A 23,254-nucleotide genomic window follows, 5' to 3' on the forward strand; every position below is an offset into this window, starting at 1 on the left:
GAAAAGACTGCAATGATTGATTTAATTTAACAATTATTTTAGGTTGTTTGTGATAATATTGTTTATTATTAATCCTTCATGGAAAGAGATTATCACAATATAATAATTAACAAATTATGTCATACTACTATAATTTGGAGGAAATGTGAAACTTTGCAATAGTCTCTGCGTGGTTCTTTTTGGGTGTAATATTTCTATATGACATGTGTAAATGTGCTGGTATTGATCCAATTATAAGGGGAAGTTTAAACATGATCGATCTGTTCAATGCAACATTGGAATTGGTGCTAAAAATTGTGTGTGTAAGGAAAAGGGTAATGAGTCTGAAAAATATGCGAAATTAATCATAATGCACAAATAAGATATAGGGCGATTCAAATCTAACACCTCTGAATTAATAGATTTCACATAAAAACGTAGAAGATATACATTGTCCAAAACTCTATTTTCTTTTCACTATCCTGAAAAGTGATGTTTTTAGACTGATCTCCTTTTTTCTTTTGAACACAAAGTTACTACATGTTGCTCTTAGTCTTCGATGCTCTTAATATTCGATGCTCTTAATATTCGATGTTCGGCTTATACGTCTGCAACTTCATGGGCCCTCTTATAAATACTCAATACCGCATTTTATACACTTATTTCTTGTGCACGATTTCATATTCGTCCATTTAATAATAATTCCATTGTACTCTTCATTCAGTTTTGTGTGTGTGTCGTGCCTACTAAACCATAGGTTCCTCAGTGATGGAGCAGTCGATAAACAGAAGAGCGACGACAGCGTTGTGTGGATCCAATTCCGGCATGCCCAGACGCCCTGCGCCCCCCCCTCGACTGCCCAGTGGTCAGTTCTTAGCCCCCCTTTTATTAAGTAAATTTTTGTTCAGTATAAGTGTAGTTATTTTGTGCACTGTACAATAATTTTATTATGATGGTATGTAAACATTCATAGTCACCGGGTGCATCGGGAGAAACAATGATGATTGTATATGTTATGCTGTTTGTGAAATTTTAACATTATATGTATTCAACTTCTTCGGAGTAGCTTATCCTTATTGTCGATGATCGTGACCACCACAGACTAGACTCCTATCACCCCGGACGATCATTCTCCGACCAGAGTATTAATGAAATTTATAATGAGGTTATGTTGAGCTTTTTTCTGCATTAATTAAGGAAAGAGTTGTACAATTTAATAATATTAGAAAATACCTATCAAAAATATATATCAGTTTGAAGAACCACAGAAAGTAATTCTCATGAATCATAGATAGATTGATAGCGTAAAGGATAGGGCACTCATCCGGAAAGTGAAAGATGTGAGTTCGAGTCCCATTTCGTGAAGATTTTTTTAACAGGATTTTCAAAATGATGTATTTTGTATTTTTAATATAAATGCTTTGTCGTTTATAATTCTTTATGGAGAGAATGTCCGCCTATAAATGTGTAAATTGAAAATTCACATGTTGTTTTTTTAATGTGTTTGATCCAGAGCAAGGGCCCTATGGGTTGAGCAAATGACTGAGAAGCATTCCACATGAAAATAGTCTGTTGAGATAACATTTGCTATATACAGTATCATATGCTCCATTTTGGTGCGAAAATGGCAATTGATACAAAATAAATGACTTAACGTACCTATCCCATTAAATTTTCTTATTACTCTGGTATAGGATGTTACAATTTTACGAATTCAGCGTTATCACAGATTGTGCGCACTCAGCGTTCCATTTTTATAATATTTATTATTTTTTTACATGTTTTTTTGTGTTGGTTTTGCACATTCACTGCAAGTAGTTTTGTTTTTAGTTTGTAGTATTAGTTAAAAGCAACTCTGTTCCTGGCGCTACTTTGATAATGCATCGTACTACCGTGTAGAGGGTACCCTTACTGGGTTCGATTCCCAGCTAAATCAAAAATATAAAACTATTTTTTACTTGCACGCAATGTACATAATATATTATTTTTGGCTTATCGCTTTCTCTTCATGGGCTTTATTACAACTTTACTACGCCTAGGAATGATAACTAAAACTCGTGTGTGTAAAGCACGATGCTTTGGTGTCTTGCTAAGAGCACATTAGAACCAGTTATGAATGTTGTAATCATTATCCTATCATCTGAAAATAAGCGCTTCGTCCGCACTGTTTAATCTAATGTAAGTATGATATTTTAAGGTAGGTGTTTTTACATGTTTTTTTAACAAAATTGTAGTTATTGGGATTGACTAATAAATGTATATTATGTATGTATTATTTTGTGGTGATAGGAATTTGACTGTAGTCCTGTAGTTCATCAGCAAACATCTTGTCCTAGTCATAAATTAATATAAATTATTACAAAATTTGAGATTGCCAGGGGTAAAAGATTAATTTTGTCCAAATGTTTTTCTTACTTTTTAAAAATTTCAAATTTTCTTTCCAATAATTTCGGTGTTTATTTGGTTCGTGATTAATGCATAATAATAATTTATTTTTTATATCAATTGTGTTTCGGAGTCCGGGATTAAACAAAAGCATGTGAAATTTTTCCAAAAAGATTGTTTTGGTGCTACTTCTGACGCGATACCAGAGATTAGGACCATCTGCTGCGTGAATTTTTTATTAAATTCTGAAATTGAATTGCAATCTCTAGCATGTCTCTCAGTCGACATTGATATTTTTTTTTTAAAATATTTTTATGTTTTCAAGGATTCATCAGGAAGAGTTTCAAAAATAATTGTGTAGGCTTGGTTTTTGTTCGGTTATTCTGAATTTCCTCGATTATAAGACGCACCTTGAATTTAGAGACACCAAAATTTAAAAAAACATGCGTCTTAAAAAAACATTAGAAATCTCACTCGTGTTTGGTGATTTATGTTCTTCATTTATAACTGGCCAACGACTTCGCTTGTGTGAAATATGGAAAGAAAAAGTATACAGATAAATTATATACAATGAAGATTTAGATTGATTCATATTAATGATAATTGTCCAAAGCGCGCAATTCTTCACCTGTGCCTATCAATATGGTCAAGTAGTTTTTGACTTATAACCGATATTAGTGCAGATTATGCATGTTATTTCTGATCCCGTAATCTCGTGTAAGTTGGGAGATGAATGGTATTTTTCTAAGATTTCAATATATTTTATATTCATATAGGTAGGTACTAGAGGCAATGGATTTTACATACACATCTTTTGTTGATGAAAACATGTCTGTTTTGTTCATTTATTTACCAATGGACGCTGCATGTGAAAAATAAAAAAGGCATTGGTAACGCCCTCAATATCTAGAAATGTGGGTGATTTAAATTTCACTCTTTAATAAATAGAAAAACACAGTGTAGTCAAAAAATTAACTCTACTCACATTGCTATAATGGTTATTATTCATTGTTTTGTACCCTGGTACTTATGTCATGTAGATAAAATATGTCATAAAAACAAATAATGTAGTGTTATATAATTTTTGGAACTAGATGCAGTAATCAATTGTTAAATGTGTTAAATATGATGGCTGTTTGTTCAGTTGATGCTGCGGCGGGTGCTGTGACATCAGAGGCGTTTGAGGCGCAGTTCTATGCAGTGCCGGCTGTGGCCATGTACAGCGCCAGAGACCTGGAGGATATCTGCAAGCTGGCTGCTAGTGTCGTCGGGGACAAGGCGGCCGATTGGGAGAAGAGAATCGACGCTGTAAGACTTTTTTGTACTTTTAGCCATTTACAAAAGAAAACACTTAGAGCCGAGCCACACCGGGCGACTCTGGTCGCCAGACCAGTCGCCGAGACCAGACTGATACATGCAGTTATATGAACCATGCCACACCTGGTCGCCCAGTAGTCGCGCAAGCAATAAAGTCGGCCGATCAGTAAAATCACGTTCCTGCGCTCGGTCTGGTCTCTCAGTCTCTCTGGTCGGGCGACCGGTAGCGATGTATAAAAACATATAGCTATGTATTGAGTGCTGCCACACTGGGCGATTAGTCGCGAGCAGCTACGCCGCGGAGAGGACGTATTTTTTGCATAACTTGTGTGTACATTCATTATCAGCCATGGCGTTCGATACGGATATGTTCATTATAGAGATACAAACGGGACGTATAGACTTCCGTAGGATAGTATCTTGTTTGGTTAGGTCATTCTTGCACAGAGTCAATAATTAATCAAATGATGATATCGACATTCTAACGTAGTTGAAGAATTTGCCAGGGTATTTTCTTAAATCATCGTACAACGTGATAAACACTCCAGACAGAAAGCGAGCTGCGACGAAAGGATGAGTCCAGATCCTTTTTTTCTTCATCTTTTCCAAGAATCTTTTATGTCGCAAATACAGCAAAAGTGAGCGGCAGTGTTGCCAAGTCAAAATTTAAAATTTCTGTAGATTTTGACTAAAAATTCAGTAGATTTCATAAAATATCAGTAGATTTTGGAAAATGTAGTATATTAGATATAATAAGACTAATAATGATGAAAATAACTAATAATATTAATTTATTGTAAACAATGATATTAATGGGTAAAATGGCGCTCTTGGGTAGAGTTACAATGCTTTCTTTGTCAATTTAGAAGTGTAACACATCAAAAAAGATTGTGCGTAAATCATTTCAAGTTTATTATTAAAATAATCATCAGTAAACTTACAATTCGAGTGCTTAAAGTCAGACAACGTTATCTACAAAAAAGTGTTTTTTTTTTTTTTGAGATAGCGTTATTTAACATTTACGGATACATGATAGTCAAACAACGTTATGTCAATCTTTTCTAATTTCTTATTAAATCGTCAGTAAAGTTTAACGCTAACTACATAAGTTACCCTTGTTTTCATATTTTTTAAAAACTAACCCTATAAATTTTAACACCATCATAAGCAAGATAAATGTACAATACACAATAAATTATAAAATATTAACATTAGGTTTTAAATAAACATTTCCCTTGTTGAGTTACAAGAATCTAAAATAACGATTTTTGGCTCTCATGTAAAGTTGCACTTTTGTAGATAGTGTTGTTTGACACTAAGCCCTCGAATTATGGAGAAACACAAATATCAGTTGATTTCTTGAATTTCAAAAAAAATAAAAAATTCAGTATATTGGCAAAAAATATCAGTAGATCTACTGAAATTTCAGTAGACATGGCAACACTGGTGAGCGGATTATTGGCTGCCTCCCGGTTGCCACGCGCGGAGAGAACGTATTTTTTGCATACTTGCGTAGATACGTACATTCATTATTATTATTATTTATTAGCTGCTCTCTTTGGTCGCCTGCAAGTCGCCCGAGTAAATCGCCCAGGAAGACCAGTCGCGCGACTGGTCTTGAGACCAGAGTCGCCCGGTGTGGCTCGGCTCTTAACCGTCTCATAATGCATGTAGTAATTACATTTAAATATTTTGAAATGTGTCATATATCATAAGTTAACTCCATTAAATTCCATTAATATAACTTTTTAAAGACTGATAGGTATTATTGATATATCTCATTAGTTAACTTCATTAAATTACTAGTATTGACGATTTTAGACCTCTTGAATGTAGTATTTAATGATTATTATTTAATGATCTATTATTAGGGTTTGATGATGTATACACCTATTGATTGTATTATTAGTGATAGAGGTTTTTTACAAACACTTAAACTATTCATAATTTGTTGACTTAATAGGTGGGTGATAAAGTTTTTACCTACTTTTTTGTTTTAATATATTATATAAGTTAGAATTAATTCTATTCGTTGTCAGGCAATGACATATTAAATGGACGACTCACTTCATACCCGGCGCGCACGAGAAATTGTGTATGAAAGTCATTCACAGATGTATAGGTAGATGTCACGTGACCATTGACGTATCCGTTTCCATTATGCGATACAAGCTTCGAGAATTTATAGTAATATAACCTTTATTGTAATGGCGTATTAGTGTCATGACTCATTGCGTTAGAAACAGATTCTCGGTTACTTACGACTTCTCGGAGATTAGACGCAAGTGAGCCCAGCGAATCACAGGCGACTGACTGTCCAATGGTTCATGTCATTCAATTGCATTGAATAAACATTCATCAATATCTTAAAATGGCATTTTATAAATAATAAATAATACTAACACATGCAAAGTGATATCCCATCTTTCTTGGAGTGTTAAGTAGATTTTTTTACAATTTTTAACTAGGCACATTGGCATTTTGTAACACAATAAATACGGTGGAGTCGAAACCTGACAGTCAGAAATTTTGTATGGGCAGACCCAGCGGTGTCGCCAGACCGCTTGCAAGCAGAATGTTCATTTGAGCGTAGGATACCGATATTAAAATATGAATTTCGCCATCCGGCAGACCCGACACAAAGTGAGTGTCATTTTATTTTCTAGATGCTTCGTCCATATTAATGTCATTGTTGTCAGGGTGTATTTACCTTTTGGTGAGTGCACATAGTGCCTGAAGATGCCGAAGGGCGAAACCCGGGTTGCAAAAAAACGACTCGAATGGAATATGTAGTACAAAACTTAAATCCATTTAAATTCAAATTCCATCAAGTATCTTTAGTCGATAGTGTTAATATTGAATGTCATCCTTTTCTATATTCCAGTTGAAGAAAGTGAGGGCACTTCTGGTGGCGAATGCCCATTCGATTTATCCCGTAGAGTTTGCAGCACAATTAAAAGAACTCTCCGTGCCTTTCTTAGTTGTAATAAAGGAGCTGAGAAGTCAGGTATGGAAAAAAATTCAGTATATAGTGGAACAACTTAACCTTGAAATTGCGCAGATTTCTTCTACTGTGCACTAATTACATAGGGTAATTTTGTTTATTGCTACCCTTATTATTTCCGAATTGCTCCTACATGAAGCCTATTGCATCGTTTCCTCTCACTTGGCATCGCTTTATGTCATATTTTCTGTCAAAACTATCAAACTTCTTGGTATTTTTAGACCTCCCTCCACACGGTCACACATTGTCAGAAAATCTTTTCCACCTATATAAATAATTATGCAAAAAAAAATTATATTTTTTATTTTTATTATATTTCTAAAATTTATTTTAATTTAATTGTTATATTATCTTATTTGATTTTCCAGGTTGTTCGAGAAGCCTGTATCACGATAGCATACATGGCGAAGACACTCAAGACAAAATTAGACGTTTTCTCAATGTATATCATTACAGAACTTATTAATCTCATTCCTAATTCAGCCAAGGTAAGATATATTTACATCTATCAGTTTTATTAATAGTCGGTGATTGCGAGAACCTACAGGTGTTTGAACGTAGGATCTTGCGAATTTCTTTGGCCCCACAATCAATGAGGATGGCATCTGGCAGCATCGCTATAATTATGAGCCACGATGGGCCGGCAGATGAGTCCTGCTCTCTCTGAACTACTTTAGGAAACTAACGTCCACTCCGGGCTATAGCACCACAGTAGAAGATTTTCCATTTTATCAGTGTTGGCATAAATTGATTTTTTTTCACTTTAGTTCCTAATGAATTATGGGCGTTTAATTGCAGGTGATATCCTCAGCTGGAATAATCACAATCCGCTACGTAGTACGCTATGTGCACGCACCTCGAATCATTCCCGTTTTAACGCAGATCTTGATCACTTCCAAAGCTAAAGAAATCAGAGCTACTTTAAGGTAAGAACAATGTTTGCTTTCCTCTCTAATGTAATATTGTTTGAAAACACTTATAATCCGGAGTTAACCGTCAAGTTACGTTACGCAGGTTCTTAAATATTTAATATATCAGTTGTAATATGAGTCATTTAGTCACTAAGCCGCTCTGGAGGTTTTTTTGAGTTTCGAGTAAATCACGAAAAACTGTTTTGTGCATTTACGATAATGTTGATACTAGTAATGGTGACGTTTGTATAGCGATTTAAACGTATGCTAAAAATCATGGTTTGAATCGCAATGCCTGATTGGTTGGCTACGTAGAGCGGATTTAGGAACCTGTTATTTATCCTAGCGGGTTGGGCGACTCAACTCAATATTTATTTTGATTTTTTGGTGAAATGGCAGAATTTAAAACTCACACCTGGATAGACTGGTAGACCTGTCGATATAGCACATATGTGCATTCAAAACTAATTTTATTGAAAAATCGCCCTGAGCGCGTTTGGCGACTAAGCGACTCATGTGCTCTTTCTGATAAAATAATTATCAAGATAATACCTATCTAATAAAATTTCTTCTTGCTCACCAAATCAATGACATTCTCCTTAAGATAAATAGAAGTTCATCAGATTTTCTGTACTTTTTATAAATCATTTGTATGCTGCAGGCAGAGAATCACTTTCCAGCAAAAATAAAAGAGGTGGATATTAACAGTATATACGAAAGAGAGGGAGAGTGATAGTTATGAATCTAAGAAGTGTTATTATTGAGGTCATGTCAGAACGTACATTCACACCAACTCTACTGGCTACTCACTACCTTGCAGTGTGTTTTGGACCAGTCATCTTATTGACTGGGAGAATAAATGGAGATGATGCTACATAATATATGATACAAAAATTTGAGGTTTTTCCCTTTTAAAATGCTGTAATATTGTGAAAATCATACGGTAATGCAATGTGACAACACAGGAGGGCACGGAGTTTGTTAGCAAAGTAAAGTTAGAGAAAGGTTAGGAAAATCAGAGTGACCATGAAGCTCCTAAGATTTCAGATCATTATTTTTTCTAAAGCTATTCCATACAAATTTGTTTCATTTTGGTTTCAGTGATATCCTTTGCACAATGTTAGAAACTTGGCCTGTATCAGTGCTGGAGAGACAGCAATCCGTAATAAAAGAGGCCATCAAGAAAGGATGCTCAGACGCCGACAACACTGCCAGAAGTAATTGTAGAAGGTCAGTACCACTCTCCTGTATTTACATTGTACAAAAATGCAAACTAAACCTATTTCATACTGATAATTGTGGTTTGAAAGAAACTTTTATATAAAATAAAATACCTTGATTCAATATGGTATTTTGTAGTGATCTTTGGACTTTTTGTATTGATGATTTTCTTTCTTTTTTTTTATTTATTTACATTTGTGTTCGAACAGGGCGTTCTGGATATTCAAAAAGCACTTCCCGACAGCTGGCGAAGCCCTTTTCACCTCCCTGGACAACGCTGCACAGCGAGCTGTGGAGCGGGATGGATCCTCTTCCCGCCATGGTAGTAGTGACTCCCTTCATCAGGCCGTCGCTCAGCCTCTTTCTGCCACTCCTAGACCTATGTATGGTACGTACAATAGACACAATCATTGCTGATTATTATTTTCATTGATGAAGATTTTTTTCTTTGCCATTAAGCCCGGAGTGATAAACATTGGAACGCATTGATGGGTGTTGAATATTTTCTGAAAATTTGGTTCAAAAGTTATACACGTAATTTTTAATTTAGCATTTGAAATTAGAATGATTTTGATCAAATATTTCCAGTATGGCATATGTGTCGCTGAGTTTCAAAACCCGCTATAACACTTTTTCATTATGTTGAGAAAATCAACAAAACTTTTTGAACTAAAAAGGTTTTTGAATGTTGTTTCAGTAGTGTTATAGCGGGATTTGATAGACATATTGATTTTGTTTCATAAATGACAGTTAATCGTAGCAGCTTTTGAAAGAGGCGATAAAATTTTCATGTAGAGATTTTAGTAACGAATTCAACGATATATATATTAATTATTTCAAAAAAGTGTTATAGCGTGTTTTGAAACTCACCGACACATATCTTCTTTGCGTGATTTTGCGCAGTAGGTAAAGTGTGTAAAAAAAAAAATCATAAAAAAATGCATTATTTTTATTTCAATGGATAATCCAGAAGATTTAAGAATGTTAACATTCTTTATTGAACATACATATACCAATCAGAAAAAATCTTGAAAAATTATTGTGGGTAAATTGGTAAAGCACATTGGCCGGAATCGGATGGATGCGGGTTGAGTACCGCCCAGCACTTATGTTTTTTTAAGATTTTTTCTAATGACTTTGTTTCTGTGGTGTTCCAAAATTTCTCTATTATGTATTTGATATGTTGTATCAATTATTTCAATAATTAATTGGCGATTTTTTGTAATTGCAGATAGAAAAATGATGACTAGTACTAGAAGTCCGTCGACAAGTGTCACAGGTCAGTTGAAACTCTTGATTTTATTCAAACTCATTAGAAAATAATGAGACAGTAATGTTAAAAATAATGAAAAACTAAAATACTATATTTTATATTAGATATGGATATGAATATATACCTACAGAATAAGTATCTTAATCTATATATTTTTCTTTGTTTCCCGCTAAATCCTAATGGATCGGTAACGTATACCTACACGCTGACTTCGTTCACAAAATTTTCTTACCATCATTTTTATTCATCTCATTTTTAATTTGTTTATTTTCAACACTACTTGATGAAAATAAAAATGTGTGCATTTTAAATTGATGATGAATAATTATTGTCTGTGGAATATGAACATATGCCCGTGAAATTATTTTCAATCAATATAATTTGCACCCTGTACATATTTACCATTGCTCTGAAATTAATTCCATTACTACAAAAACTATTGCCAAATAAATTAATAAATTATATTATATTCATGTTATAAATTGGTTATTATTGATTGAATGTTGACTACCCGTTCTTATATATCTCTCGGTTCAACTGTCAATTGAAACCCATAGCATCGGCGGAGAATCTTTCACTAGTGAATACAAGTAGTAGTAGTAATTACTCAGGCGGCGGAGGGGGCTCGGGTTTCACTCGAGCCGGTTCCTTGCGGAGAACCCCGGGTTCACCCAGACGGAGATTGTCACATGACAGGACCAATATACCCGTTCCGAACAGAGGTATAAATGATAAGAAAGAAATTAAAAAAAAAACAAGATTGTGACTTTTTGAAATATGATTCTTTGGAGAATGTATGTAGAGTCCGCACAATTATTATTTGATTGAACAAATTTTTGTTTCAATAAAATATTAGTTTAACCACGTACAATCCTAAGATCATAATATATGACAGTGTGGAGATTGTATTAACAGATATTTTTTTTTTTTAATGAGAAATGGATGTTAAGTCACTTATTCAACTTATTAGGTCCATACTCTGGGTCCATACACACATTGAAAAACAACATGTGAATTTGCCAAACCTGGGACTCTTGACATTATAGGCCATTGTGGGTGAAATATCCATAACATTTTAAATTACAACTACATGAGTATTTTTAGCATACCTCAGCAAAAGAGAACCTTTCTTTTGTTTCTATACAGTCATTCTAATGTGAAAGAAAATTACTTCTTCCAATAGAATCCAAAATCGAGCATTGGCTTCCTCAGTTCTCCTTGGTCTCTAGCGTTTTCCGATTAGTCCTGCACACCTAGCAGCTTCATCACCTCTTCCTTCATTTCACCGATCTAGCAAATTACTATAAAATAGAAAAGAGCGATTACCTACAATAAATTTATGATAATCACACATTTATTCAGTGGTTTTCAAACTGTGTCCCGGAACAAATCCTCGGTTCGCCACAGACAGTTTAAAAAAAATAATAACTCCAGACAATCGTAAATTGACTATAATGATAAGTTCGTATGTTTCAGTTGCTGTTGTCTTCAGGCGATAACAAATTGTAAACGACTCAATCCTTATTGATACTGTAACCATCAATACCTATAAAATATATAGCATAGGTTAATACGAAGAAAACAACTTCTTACGTCTGATTTTAATAAGGAAACTTTCAATTTGCTAACTGAATTCAACACATTTTTAGGGCGCAGTAAAGGAATCTTGATAAACTAAAGGTGCAGTGGAATGGAATAGTTTGAAAACCACTGCATATTATTATTATTTAAAAACAGAACCTAACTCATTTTATAAATTTTCAATTGTTCTTGCTGTGCTATTCACCTCTTCAATTATGAAATGAAAAGAAAAAAATACTTTGATCTGGTAAGGCAAATTTAAGGTGGTCATATGTTCAATATATTATCTCTCAAAAAAACAATCGAGAAGATTTCATCAACCAATGGTAAGCCATTATAATTATGTCGTTCAAATGTATGAGTAGTCATGAAATAGATTTGGCGTATGATGGTTGGTTTGCTTTATGTTCGTTGTGCGCTGTTCCAGACCGTGCAATGGCCGGCCAGTCGTTTGGCGGTCGCAGCGTGTCAGCCGTGGATACAGCGGCCGCGCAGAGAGCCAAAGCGAGGAACACCACCTACTCGCTCGCTAGACATCGACCCGCCTCAGGAACCGCTAGTCTACGTAAGTATACATTTTTTGCTGGAATAAATATAATATGTACAATATGAAGTTAATTACATTTCCATCTTGATTGGACGATCGCAGTGTGATCTTTGAATCTCGTTAAGTTAAGAAAAAGTGAGACAGTAAGACGGACATTTTTTTCTTCACTATTTTGGAGATTTATTAAAAGCTCCTGTAATTTATATATTCTAACTTTGATCAAATTCTTATTGATATGACAAAGTTCAGTGTGCACTATTTATGTCAGACCTCCACAGCCTACCTCCACCATTCGCCACTGAACTATGGTGTGTCGTACATAGACCCCGAAAACAGCTAAATGCGAAACCTATGTCGCGTGAACCAATTCCTTTGGATAAAACTCGTCAATTATAATTAATTATTATTGACACTATCAATTCAAATAGAATTAAAATTAAATTTTCATCAAGTATCGTAGGTCAATAGTATTAACTTTAATTAGTCTTAATTAGTATTGTTATTGAATGTACATAATAATTATATGTATTATTTTTGTTATGATACATTTTTGTTGTATAATGCATTGGTTATGTTATGAAAAATGTATTATTTATTGTATATTATGTATTTATATTTCCACTATTGATAGAATAATATAGGTGATTATTATTATTTTATATTTATGAGTAGATTAAACTCATAGAGAAATATCTAACTAGGTAAACTAGATGGTTTTTATGAAATGTATGTACTCATAAATATTGTGTTTTTGACAAAATGGAATAATTTTCGTCGGAACATTGTCAATATGATGAACTACCTAAATCAGCCATTGATATTTTTATTACAAGTTATGTTATATGAATGATGGTTTTTTTTAAAACTTATGGGTCGTGACCTAAAATTGGGTTGATTGGAATATACCTAGTGGGTTGCAAAATATTTTCAGAAGAGAGAAATAGCAAACGATATGTTACAAATGTACAAACATAATTTTACAAATCCTTAGAAAGAAAGTAAAAAATGGTTGTCTTTAATTTTAGATGGAATTTTTTTGAGTCACTAAAACGAAACTATTACCCTAATCTAATCTAGGTTGTGGCTTAAGAAGGTTATGAAACTTAAATATAATTTATATTAATTATGTCACAAAAACTCCTTGCTAACTGTGAATTGTAACTAAAATAAAAGTAAACCACCATTTTAGCTTACTAAGTAGAACATAGGGGTTCCCACAGATTGTGGGTTATAATAAACGTCTTAATTTTGGGGAATGGTTGATACCCGTTCACTCAACTCATTGGGTCCTTGTTCCGGATTAAAGACTCATGTAATTTTTGCTGTAAGCATTTCTATTGTTAATCATAATAATTTAGTTTCATGGGGACTATTTCACTGTTTAATTTAGTTCAGTTCATAAAGCTTTTAGCCAATAGAAATTTCTTAGTTGACTAGTGTATAGTTTTAAACTATTAAACATTGATGAATGTTTGCCATTTTAATGCCACCTCTAGAGGGTGAAGCAGCCCAGCAAGGTAAAGAAAACAATACACGATAGATTTGTTCAATGTCCATCTTTTTTTGGCTTTTGTTTTTCCATCAAATGTTTTTTAGAAACTTTAGAACTTTCAGTTTCAGAAGCGCCTGAATTCTTGATTTATTTTTATAGTGAAACTTTATATTTTGAACTACTGCACCACCCCATAATAAAACACATTTTATCCCTGATAATTGTTTCTTTATGTCGATTTTTTGTTACATTACGGCAACAAGGATTTTTAATTATGTAGAATATAACTCTTTGAGTCTTTCATTTCACGATTCTTGTTTGTAGATTAAAATTCAATAGTCTATGATTGTTTTTAAATCTGTACATGTCTATATTATTTTTGATTGTTAGCTGTAGACCTTAAGTTTATTTTATCCACTGTTTCTTAGATTAATTCATGTATCTCATAGTTACACGTTTTACAGTATTGGCTATATTTTATTTTCTATGTTCCAGTGGTATCTCTAATATCTTGAGATATTGATTTGGATTATTTTCATATTGTTGCCATTGAGGAGAAAGCTTCATATTATAAAGTTATAGATACTTAATCAATTTAAAAAAATCTTGGAATCCAAACTGAATTTTTAACTATTGTTTTTTTTTACCTCAAATCTAATTCAGTTTGACTAATCTCTGTAATTTGAAATCGATATTGATTTGTAGTATTAGCTAAATTTTAGAAGATGTTCGAGTGATTGCAAATGGATTGCATTCTATTGTACATTAATAATAATTAGTGTAATGTACAAATATAATTAATTTGATTATTTGTGAATACAGCTCGGGCGAAAAAGAACCCTGTCACTTCTCAAGGACACAGTCTGATGATGCAGACTCCTCGCAGTCCAGAGTCATCGGCCGCCACCCGATCTCGACCCAGAGTATCACAATCACAACGTTAGTATTTCATTTTTTTTATGCGAAAATTGTGTAAGCTATTATTTATATAGTGCATACCAGAACATTCATACCTTATAAAATATTTATATATATTTTATTATTCGTCAGCATCTTCCCGATCGAGTTCACCGACCTCCCGGATCCCTTCGTCTGGAGGAGCGATCCCTCGACCTACCCGAAGATCTTCTGGCATTCCACGCTCACTGGCCAACTCCAGAGAAACATCTCCTGTCAGGTAATTAGCATATTATCAAGTTTTTAGTTATATTGTGGCATAATATGATCCAAAGCGACTATGTTAATATTCATAACATGAGAATTTTCGAAGTGAGATCTGATATAAAGGAGATATTCTACCCAGTCGTAAATAAGGTAAATGTCCCGGTTATCGAGACTTTATAGGAATATCTCTGCTTTTAATCCATATTGAAAAACGTGTTTGAATTTGTGTTCATTGTGGCGATATGTGCATATGTAATCATAGGAAAAATGAAAAATTCTACATAGTCGACAGTGTGTCAGTCACTGGGATTTTAAAATGTATGTCAGTTCCAGTATTCGACATGTTTGAATTTGAGGTTTTAAAACTATTACATATTACCAAAATAAATATTGAAATCATCTCTAAATATTGTTACGAATCAACAAAAACAAATAAAGTTACGTTTAGTGTTCACAATGCCGAGCTAGAATACAATCTATTTGAACACTCCCTTCCCTAAAATCATTACAAATCGTCACAACTCGTCACAGCATAAACAATGGTATATAGGAGCCTATTACTGGTAAAGTGTTCCCCTATTACTGGTAAAGCATCCCTAAATTATAATTGTCCCTACTTTTTATTACAATAATTCTTATTTTTATACCTATTATATTGCCATTTTTAAAATACCTTTATAGAACAAAGTGTCAATAACTGGGACGATGTCGACCATTGGTACAATTATTACCTTAATACCTGTATCTTGTAGAAGTCTCACATCTTGCAACCATATTTTTGAAATGCTACAATGTAGAAAATTTTTAAAATAAAGTAAATTTATTTGCAGCTATGTGAACAAGTGATTTCGACTTTGGTCATTATCAAGCAATGCGCCAATTATTATACTAATAAATTTGGAGGGGTTCGATTATTATAGTTGTGGCAAAAACTTGGTGACTTGTTTCAGGACTTCGGCGACGAAGAGTACATTGGGTCGCGGTGTGTCCACTCTGTCGGGTCGACGCTATTCTTCTGAAAGACCTCCGCCTCCCCCTCGAATCAACATGCACCGACTCCTCCAACAGTCCAGAGATGCCGAACACACTCTTGTAAGTGCAAGAGAAATATTAATTACCAAAAAGAGAATTTTTGATGCAATTGTCTTGATTCTTATAAATAAAAATGTATAAACTGGCAAATTTCACACGTTTTAGTCTATGACATTGATATTGTGAAATATTTAAAGTCTTCTGTGATTTAAATTTTTTATGAAAGTTTTTATTATTGTCATTATTGAAAGATGGTTGCTTAAATCTATATCAAATTGTCTATCGTATTTTCAAATCAGGAAGTTGGTTCTTTCTTTAACATTTACAATTTGATGATTATGTATGGCATTTGGTCTAAAACCCATTAATTTTTCCCATAAGATTTATAGTTGTGAATCATAGACCATTCTTGTTTTTTACGGCTAGAATTAGGGCTATATAACATATTAAGTTTTTATATTATAATTAACCATAATTGAATAATTTCTCTGGCACCTGAATTATATTGGAGCACATTACCTATCACTAATGCAACGTAACATTGTAGAGTGGATTTCTAGCTGATTTTCAATAATGTTTATTCCTAATGAAATTAATAAAAATATGCTATCATATTTGCACATTTGCTTTGACTGTTAGTGGATATATCTGAGATAAATAATATTTGTAATTTATCACTGAGGAGTGTTGACAATTATATACTTTTTAGGGGCTACATAATATATACTCGGCATAATCCCATATATTTGATTATATAAATCTAAATTACGCTTTAAAAAAGTGCACCACCGATAACCAAACTATGCAGCTATATAAATAAAATCCTAACAAAACTATGGCAACATTGGCAAAAACCTTTCTGCTTGTCTCTCTCTGACAGAGTCCGGAAGATCCGAGCTTGGGCGACATCACGTCTGACTTGGCACGTTTTAGAATCGGCCGAGATGTTGACAATGATTCAGAAGCTTCGAGTATCTGCTCTGAGCGTAGCTACGAATCAACATACAGGAGAAACGAGGTGAGTGAAGCAAGTAACAAAACAATGATAACATCATGTAATGCTAATTTAACGCTCAGAATTAAGATTTGGTATAAATATATCTACTATTATGTATTATCTGTCTATAGTTTACTTATGTATTTCAGTCCATTGAATTTTAATACACTTAGTTTTGATTTCTTCATCACTGTGTATGTATTAATAAATTCAATCTGTACTGTATCGATGGACATTGGAAATGGACACATTGTTCATTTCAAATATGAAAGATCTTATTAATTATTCTGGGACCACATACATAATTGGTATTAACTTTTAACAAAGGGTTGGGTTTTAACAAAATATGCACATTCACTCATCTATTGTAGAAGTATAGAATTAATACCTTATTAATATCAGATACTGTGTATTTTAGTCATTCGATTAAAGTAGGCTATTATGGCATACATTAACATCAAAATATAGTGTTTTGTATTACATAGTTAAATGCAGAGCTGTTAGAACCCCCAATTTTTTTAATAATTCGGTTACACTGGAAATATTGAATTGGGTTCAGAAAATTAGGAACCGTGGTTCTAGGATTCAGTTCCTGTTCTTTAATAAATCAATATACATTATACACCAAAATGTAGGTATCTTTACTATTTTTTTCGAGATCTATAGCGTTGATAGAATTCTTGGTAACACGTTTATATATGAGTTATTGTGTTGTGATTGCAGGCAATGTCATGGAGCGGCAGCCAAAGCAGATTGATTGGTCGTTTGGACTCGAATGGGGAGATTTCTGTTCAAGAAATAATCTCTCACTGCGCCTCCACTCTCTGGTCTGATCGGAAGGAGGGACTCAATCAACTGGTAATCTATTGATATAATTAATTATTCTGATCAGAGCATTAATTTAACAGATGTTAATGTATGCGTTTAAAAAAACTATGTAAACATTTATCATTGTGCTGCAAAAGTTTTATATTGGAAAGGTTGAGAAACACTGGACTATTGACATGGCCTTGTCATTAAGGTTATACCTCAGTTGAGGCATGGTCTAAAAAGATCTTGGCTAGGCGATGCGCGGGTCGCGGGTGCAAATGACGCTTGCCGAATGAAATATAATTTGTCATAAAAATCCAACATGCGTCCATTTAATGTTCTGCTTATTATTCTATTAGTAACAATAATAATATATTCATTGACATGTTTTCTTTTTCAAGTAAATGGGTAACGTTTTTAGTCATCTTTACACGATTTAAGAATTAATACCCCCGTCGCCACCACGAAACAAATTGACGTATTCACACCTCGACGTTCGCTCTCCGATTACCAGCGAGTCCAAAATTTCATCGCGCCTATAGTATCGCCTTAATTTCATATAGGGGTATTGTCACGTATTTGCAGATTTTTGTAGTCTACTTGCTGTATGAACATCTTTTTGTGCATAGTAATTTACATGCCTATTTTGTATATGTGGTTACTGAGCCAACAGTAAGTAAGTAAGTAAGTAAGTAGGGACATTTTGCCAAAAATTAGTTATGAGTTTACATTGTATCGTATGTATTGCGGCAGTTAATTGTTACAATACTGTCTGAACTGTCAAAAAGTGATAGTTTTAACAGCCCCTCTCTTGTCTGTGTCAACTTTTAGAGCGAGATAGACAGTTTTGACAGTTTATACGGAACTTATACTAACAATTATAATACCTCAATATATAAATATGATAAACTACCGTCGATAGCCGCCTTGTGTATAGAATTAGACCCACAGGAAGTGTGATGTTGTTACAACAATTTTTTTGGTAGGTTAGTGAAAAATATATGTAAGTAATAAAAAAATTATATCAATTTGCTCTTTTCAAAAGTTACAACTTGTCACTTATACCTATTTGTCTTATAAATCTTGTTATTATGCTACTTGTCATAATAAATCAAATAAAAACAAATTCAAACAAAATAAATCTTCAATCAATGAGCAACATATTTTTTCCGCTCGTAGGTTGACTACATGAGCCGCGGTCATCTGCTGACATCGTCAGAACTTCGTCAGGTGACTGAAGTATTCTCTCGAATGTTTGTGGACTCACATACTAAAGTGTTTGGCGTCTTCCTCGATGCTGTCATGGAATTGATACAGGGACACTCGGAGCAAATACACGACTGGCTCTATATTTTATTAACAAGGCAAGTATTACCTACACCAAATGAATTACATATTCACTCGAATGGCAGCAGGGTATACATGACTGCATAGAGATATTCAAACATAAACACAGTCACAAACATGAAATCAAATGGCAAAACAGAATGGTCGTAATTATACAGTATCTAATGCTACATGCAAAAGTATTGTATGGCGGTGACTCGAAAGAATTTTATGGACGTCTTCAGAATTATAATCGTCCGGTAATACTCAAGTTGCTGCCAATAATGGAACCGAGGATAATATTCATATTTCTCGGTTTCAATAAATAATATTGACTTTTCCCAATTGGCAAGTTATTTCTGTACCTTGATGCTCCCAATTTCTAAAATAGTTATCAGGGACACACAGGTCAATACTACCAGGATTGGCAGAGTTTTCATTTACACCGCGTATAAGTTGCAAAAAAAATATGTGACGCTGCTAGCGTTTGGCGTACAGTATGTAAGCAAGCATACCTAAGAGAAAGTCAGTTGGATAAAGTCATGGGTAGTATCCATACAGCCTCAAGTAAAAGTGTCTCAAAGATTGACGGTGAGAGAAGAAAGGTATGTGTACTTCAGCTGATGCGGGGTCCAAGCAATAGACACACTCTCAAGGTCCTTCTAGTTTTAGCCACAATTTTTTGTTTAAAACAATGTTCGATGTTGGTGAAGTATTGTTTATTTAAAACATTTTTTCATTTCAGACTTTTAAATAAATGTGGAGGAGATCTGCTCGGATCGGTCGCTGGAAAAATTCAGAGAGTGTTGAGTCTCATACACGAATCCTTCCCTCCGGAACTTCAAATGCACTGTGTGCTCAGGTCAGTGTCATGCTCATTCAATTCCCACTGGATATAAAAAGCGGGGTTTTTTTGGTTGAAAAATTGCATCCCAAAAGTTATTAGTTGATAATTGATGAGCAATTGATAGAATGCAAGTGCACCGGTGACTCGAGTTGACTTATCGTCACTTGTAGTTTTATCCTCAGGATACCACAATTAAGCTGTTTTGTTGCAGCATTCAGACAGGCTCAATTTAGTATGTTTCTTCTCAATAGTTCTCAATGACCGTTCATCGATTTTTTACAATTGAATTAACTGTATTTTTCATACAAGTTACATTTCTGTCAATTTAGTTCCTTACATGATTTCTTTCTGAAAATATTCAGCCTATAAGAAGATATTTGTCCTTTTGTGTAGTGATGTATGTTTTTTTTTCATATTTCAGATTCCTAGCTGACCAAGTGCAGAAACCCACATCGAAAACGAAGCAAGCCACGGTGACGTTTTTGATAGAGCTGGTGGAGAACCATTGGCAGCCCAGCGGAGGCAGCGCATACTCCATCGGAGGCGCCGGCAACTCAGCCACGCGCGCCGTGCAGAAGATCATCTTCATGACCACGCACGAGAACCGCAACGCTGAACTCAGATACGTCTCCAAGAAAGCACTCAACAAACTCTTTGAGAGGGATCCCTCTAATGTGAGCCATCACTGATATTGTTGTCATATACTAATTACGATTCGGGCTTTTTATCCTTCATCATCCATTATTCTGCCTTCTCTTTCCATAAAATTTTCTGTCAGATTATTAGCAGATGTCTTCGTAATATTTATTTGACACACAAATTCAAACCTAAGTAACACAGCGGTAATCATAACTCCCCCACTCACTAATATTTCAATTCACTGTTCACAAAGCAAAAAGTAATAACCAGACATTTTTAAATATTTCAAAAACCAAAAAAATTAAGACCTCAAAAAGAGAACATGTTTGAAGGAGAGAAAAAAATAAGTTTGATCTCAAGTGAAACGTTTGATGGACCTTCACAGAGTAGTGGTTGCATTGACCTTACTTGAAACTCTTCATGGAAGTTGTTACCTTGGACGATTGTCGTCAACTCCAACTTGATATAGATAATATATTAGATTGGGGCAGGCGTAACAAACTGCACTTCAATATTGATAAATGCAATGTTTTATCGTTTACTAAAGCCTCACGAGTATTGTTTTTCCAGTATTCGATGCATGCCCGAGTTCTCTTGCGAATATCATCTGTGAGAGATCTTGGCATTACGTTTGACAGTAGACTGACGTTTAGTGGTCATATAGTTACCATTTGTAACAAGGCGCTAAAGATGTTGGGCTTTGTCTTGCATACTTCCCGGGTCTTTTCGGATGTTACGGTACTAAAAATTCTCTATAACTCCTTAGTTAGAAGCAGACTTGAGAGTGGGTCTATCGTTTGGGCCCCAGATCAGTTGAAGTACGGCCTTATGGTGGAGAGTCCAAAAGAAATTTTTGAGACTCCTTTACTTTCGGCTGTATGGATATTATCCGTGGCTCTATCCGACTGACTTTCTCTTAGTGTGAGGCCTCAGTGCCAGCGTTCGGCGTTTTGCGCAACTTAAACGTATAACCGTGTAAATGTATAACCAAAAAAAGACATTGTCTACGAACATTTTCACACACGGTTATACGTTTGAGTTGCGCAAAACACTCAACGCTGCGCCGAACGCTGCCACTCAGGACGTACACTTAGGTATGCTTACATACTGTAACTTAAATTTAGAAGGGATCTTTATTTAGCTATGTATTTTTTCAGACTTATACGTGGCGTAAATGTGAACTCTGCCATTCTTGGTGGTGTTGGCTTGTGTGTCTCTGATAATCACCTTAGGAATCGAGGGCATCCGTTGTTTGTTATCCCAAGGTGCAGAACTAACCTGCCATTAGTAATGCCAATTGGGAGGGCAATAACCATGTTTAATGAAATCGCCTCGGATATTGATATATTCCACTTACGTGAGGGTGAATTTAGGTGGACGTTGTTTTATAAGTTTTTAAGATAGGGTCTATCAAAGTTCACTCTGTGTGCTTCCATCTACTTTTATTTTTATTATTTTATTTTATTTCTTTTCTTATTTTATTTATTATTTTATTACTTATTCTATTACTTATTGTATTATTAACTCACATTTCTCTGTATTTTTATTTTAAAAATTGTTAACACTTATTTTATATCATGTCGTGAATGCTTTGCATTTATAATTTGTTATCTTCATTATATGTAAAATAAATAAATTTGATTTGATTTGATTTACGAGGAATATTTGTTGGTCTTTCCCCCAATTCAATGGGTCCATCTGCTGGATCAAATACATAATTTTTGTTTAGATATTCTTAAATGATTTCTATTTCCTTTTATATCTCCACTGCGTAGTTTCTCCAAACCTATTTATAAACTAAACGCATTTTTGTTACATTATGCTTTTTTTTTATTTCTTCATTTAACAGCTCAAACAAAGTATGTCCGCACGAATGACTGCATTTCGTGCCATTTTATTTATGTCTTTTTGATAGTTCTTGAAACGTGTCCGATTCAAGTTGATCGTTAAAAATCGTCAGAATTTGCCATAAGTGCAATCCTGTGCAAATATAATATCCCATAATATCGACATATATATATTAGTTGAGTATGACATTTCACTTTAATACTCCTGCACACACAATTTTTAGTCAATATATTATTTACTTGAAGTAGTTGTTCCTTTAAGCCAAATTAATAATTTAACATTTTTCCTATTTCCAGACAACTGCAATACTTTCTGAGTTACCTTCGGAATACCAACAAGTCGCGTGGAATACTATCCAATCACACATACGAAAAAATAGCGCATGTGAGTACACCAGCTATTTTACCTTTGAATTGTTACAGTCAGACTTCTATATTGTGTCTGTATTGTCATATCACTATATGTAGTGTAAAGAACGGAAGCATAGTCGTAGATTTCTTATTAATATTTCTTTCTATGGAAGTATATTTTGTATTTTTATTTTCTACTTTCTAGAAATACCACTGTTATATCTTATTGAAGGTGTTCAGTCTCAGAGATTATGATCCGTGTCTACGAAATTAAGAATATTTGATAACCAATGGTACACCCGTAGTAATTGATGTGCTGAACTAAATATTATTATAAACATTCCAACTACGGAATCTAATACGCCAAATTTCATTAATTTTTTAAAAAAAAATATAATTTAACAAAGGTAAGGAATTAATTCTTAAATCGTGTAACGATGACTAGAAAACGTTACGTATTCGAAAAACAAAACATGTCAATGAATATATTATTATTACTTAAATAACAATAAACATAGCATTAAATGGACT

General features: G+C 33.9%; 1 protein-coding gene across 8 annotated transcripts in view; it reads left to right on the forward strand.

Moving 5' to 3' along the window:
* Window positions 1–23,254, forward strand: part of chb (CLIP-associating protein) — an 81,575-nt gene that overhangs the window by 48,054 nt on the left and 10,267 nt on the right. For 3 of the 8 annotated variants that reach the window (XM_085942767.1, XM_085942766.1, XM_085942769.1), the window contains 18 exons: window positions 737–844; window positions 3,509–3,672; window positions 6,566–6,688; window positions 7,054–7,173; window positions 7,484–7,611; window positions 8,698–8,826; window positions 9,027–9,205; window positions 10,049–10,096; window positions 12,099–12,236; window positions 14,533–14,649; window positions 14,761–14,887; window positions 15,825–15,966; window positions 16,787–16,924; window positions 17,627–17,761; window positions 18,893–19,077; window positions 19,785–19,901; window positions 20,308–20,560; window positions 22,670–22,757. In XM_085942767.1, coding sequence (XP_085798893.1) covers window positions 737–844; window positions 3,509–3,672; window positions 6,566–6,688; window positions 7,054–7,173; window positions 7,484–7,611; window positions 8,698–8,826; window positions 9,027–9,205; window positions 10,049–10,096; window positions 12,099–12,236; window positions 14,533–14,649; window positions 14,761–14,887; window positions 15,825–15,966; window positions 16,787–16,924; window positions 17,627–17,761; window positions 18,893–19,077; window positions 19,785–19,901; window positions 20,308–20,560; window positions 22,670–22,757 — 2,439 coding nt within the window. The remainder of the gene's footprint in view (window positions 1–736; window positions 845–3,508; window positions 3,673–6,565; window positions 6,689–7,053; window positions 7,174–7,483; window positions 7,612–8,697; window positions 8,827–9,026; window positions 9,206–10,048; window positions 10,097–12,098; window positions 12,237–14,532; window positions 14,650–14,760; window positions 14,888–15,824; window positions 15,967–16,786; window positions 16,925–17,626; window positions 17,762–18,892; window positions 19,078–19,784; window positions 19,902–20,307; window positions 20,561–22,669; window positions 22,758–23,254) is intronic. The other 5 variants (XM_085942771.1, XM_085942770.1, XM_085942772.1 and 2 more) reach the window with 3 other exon arrangements.

This window comes from Rhyacophila brunnea, unplaced genomic scaffold (genome assembly GCF_057557595.1).
Source record: "Rhyacophila brunnea isolate RB1 unplaced genomic scaffold, BYU_Rbru_1.0 scaffold_15, whole genome shotgun sequence".
Classification (NCBI taxonomy): domain Eukaryota; kingdom Metazoa; phylum Arthropoda; class Insecta; order Trichoptera; family Rhyacophilidae; genus Rhyacophila; species Rhyacophila brunnea.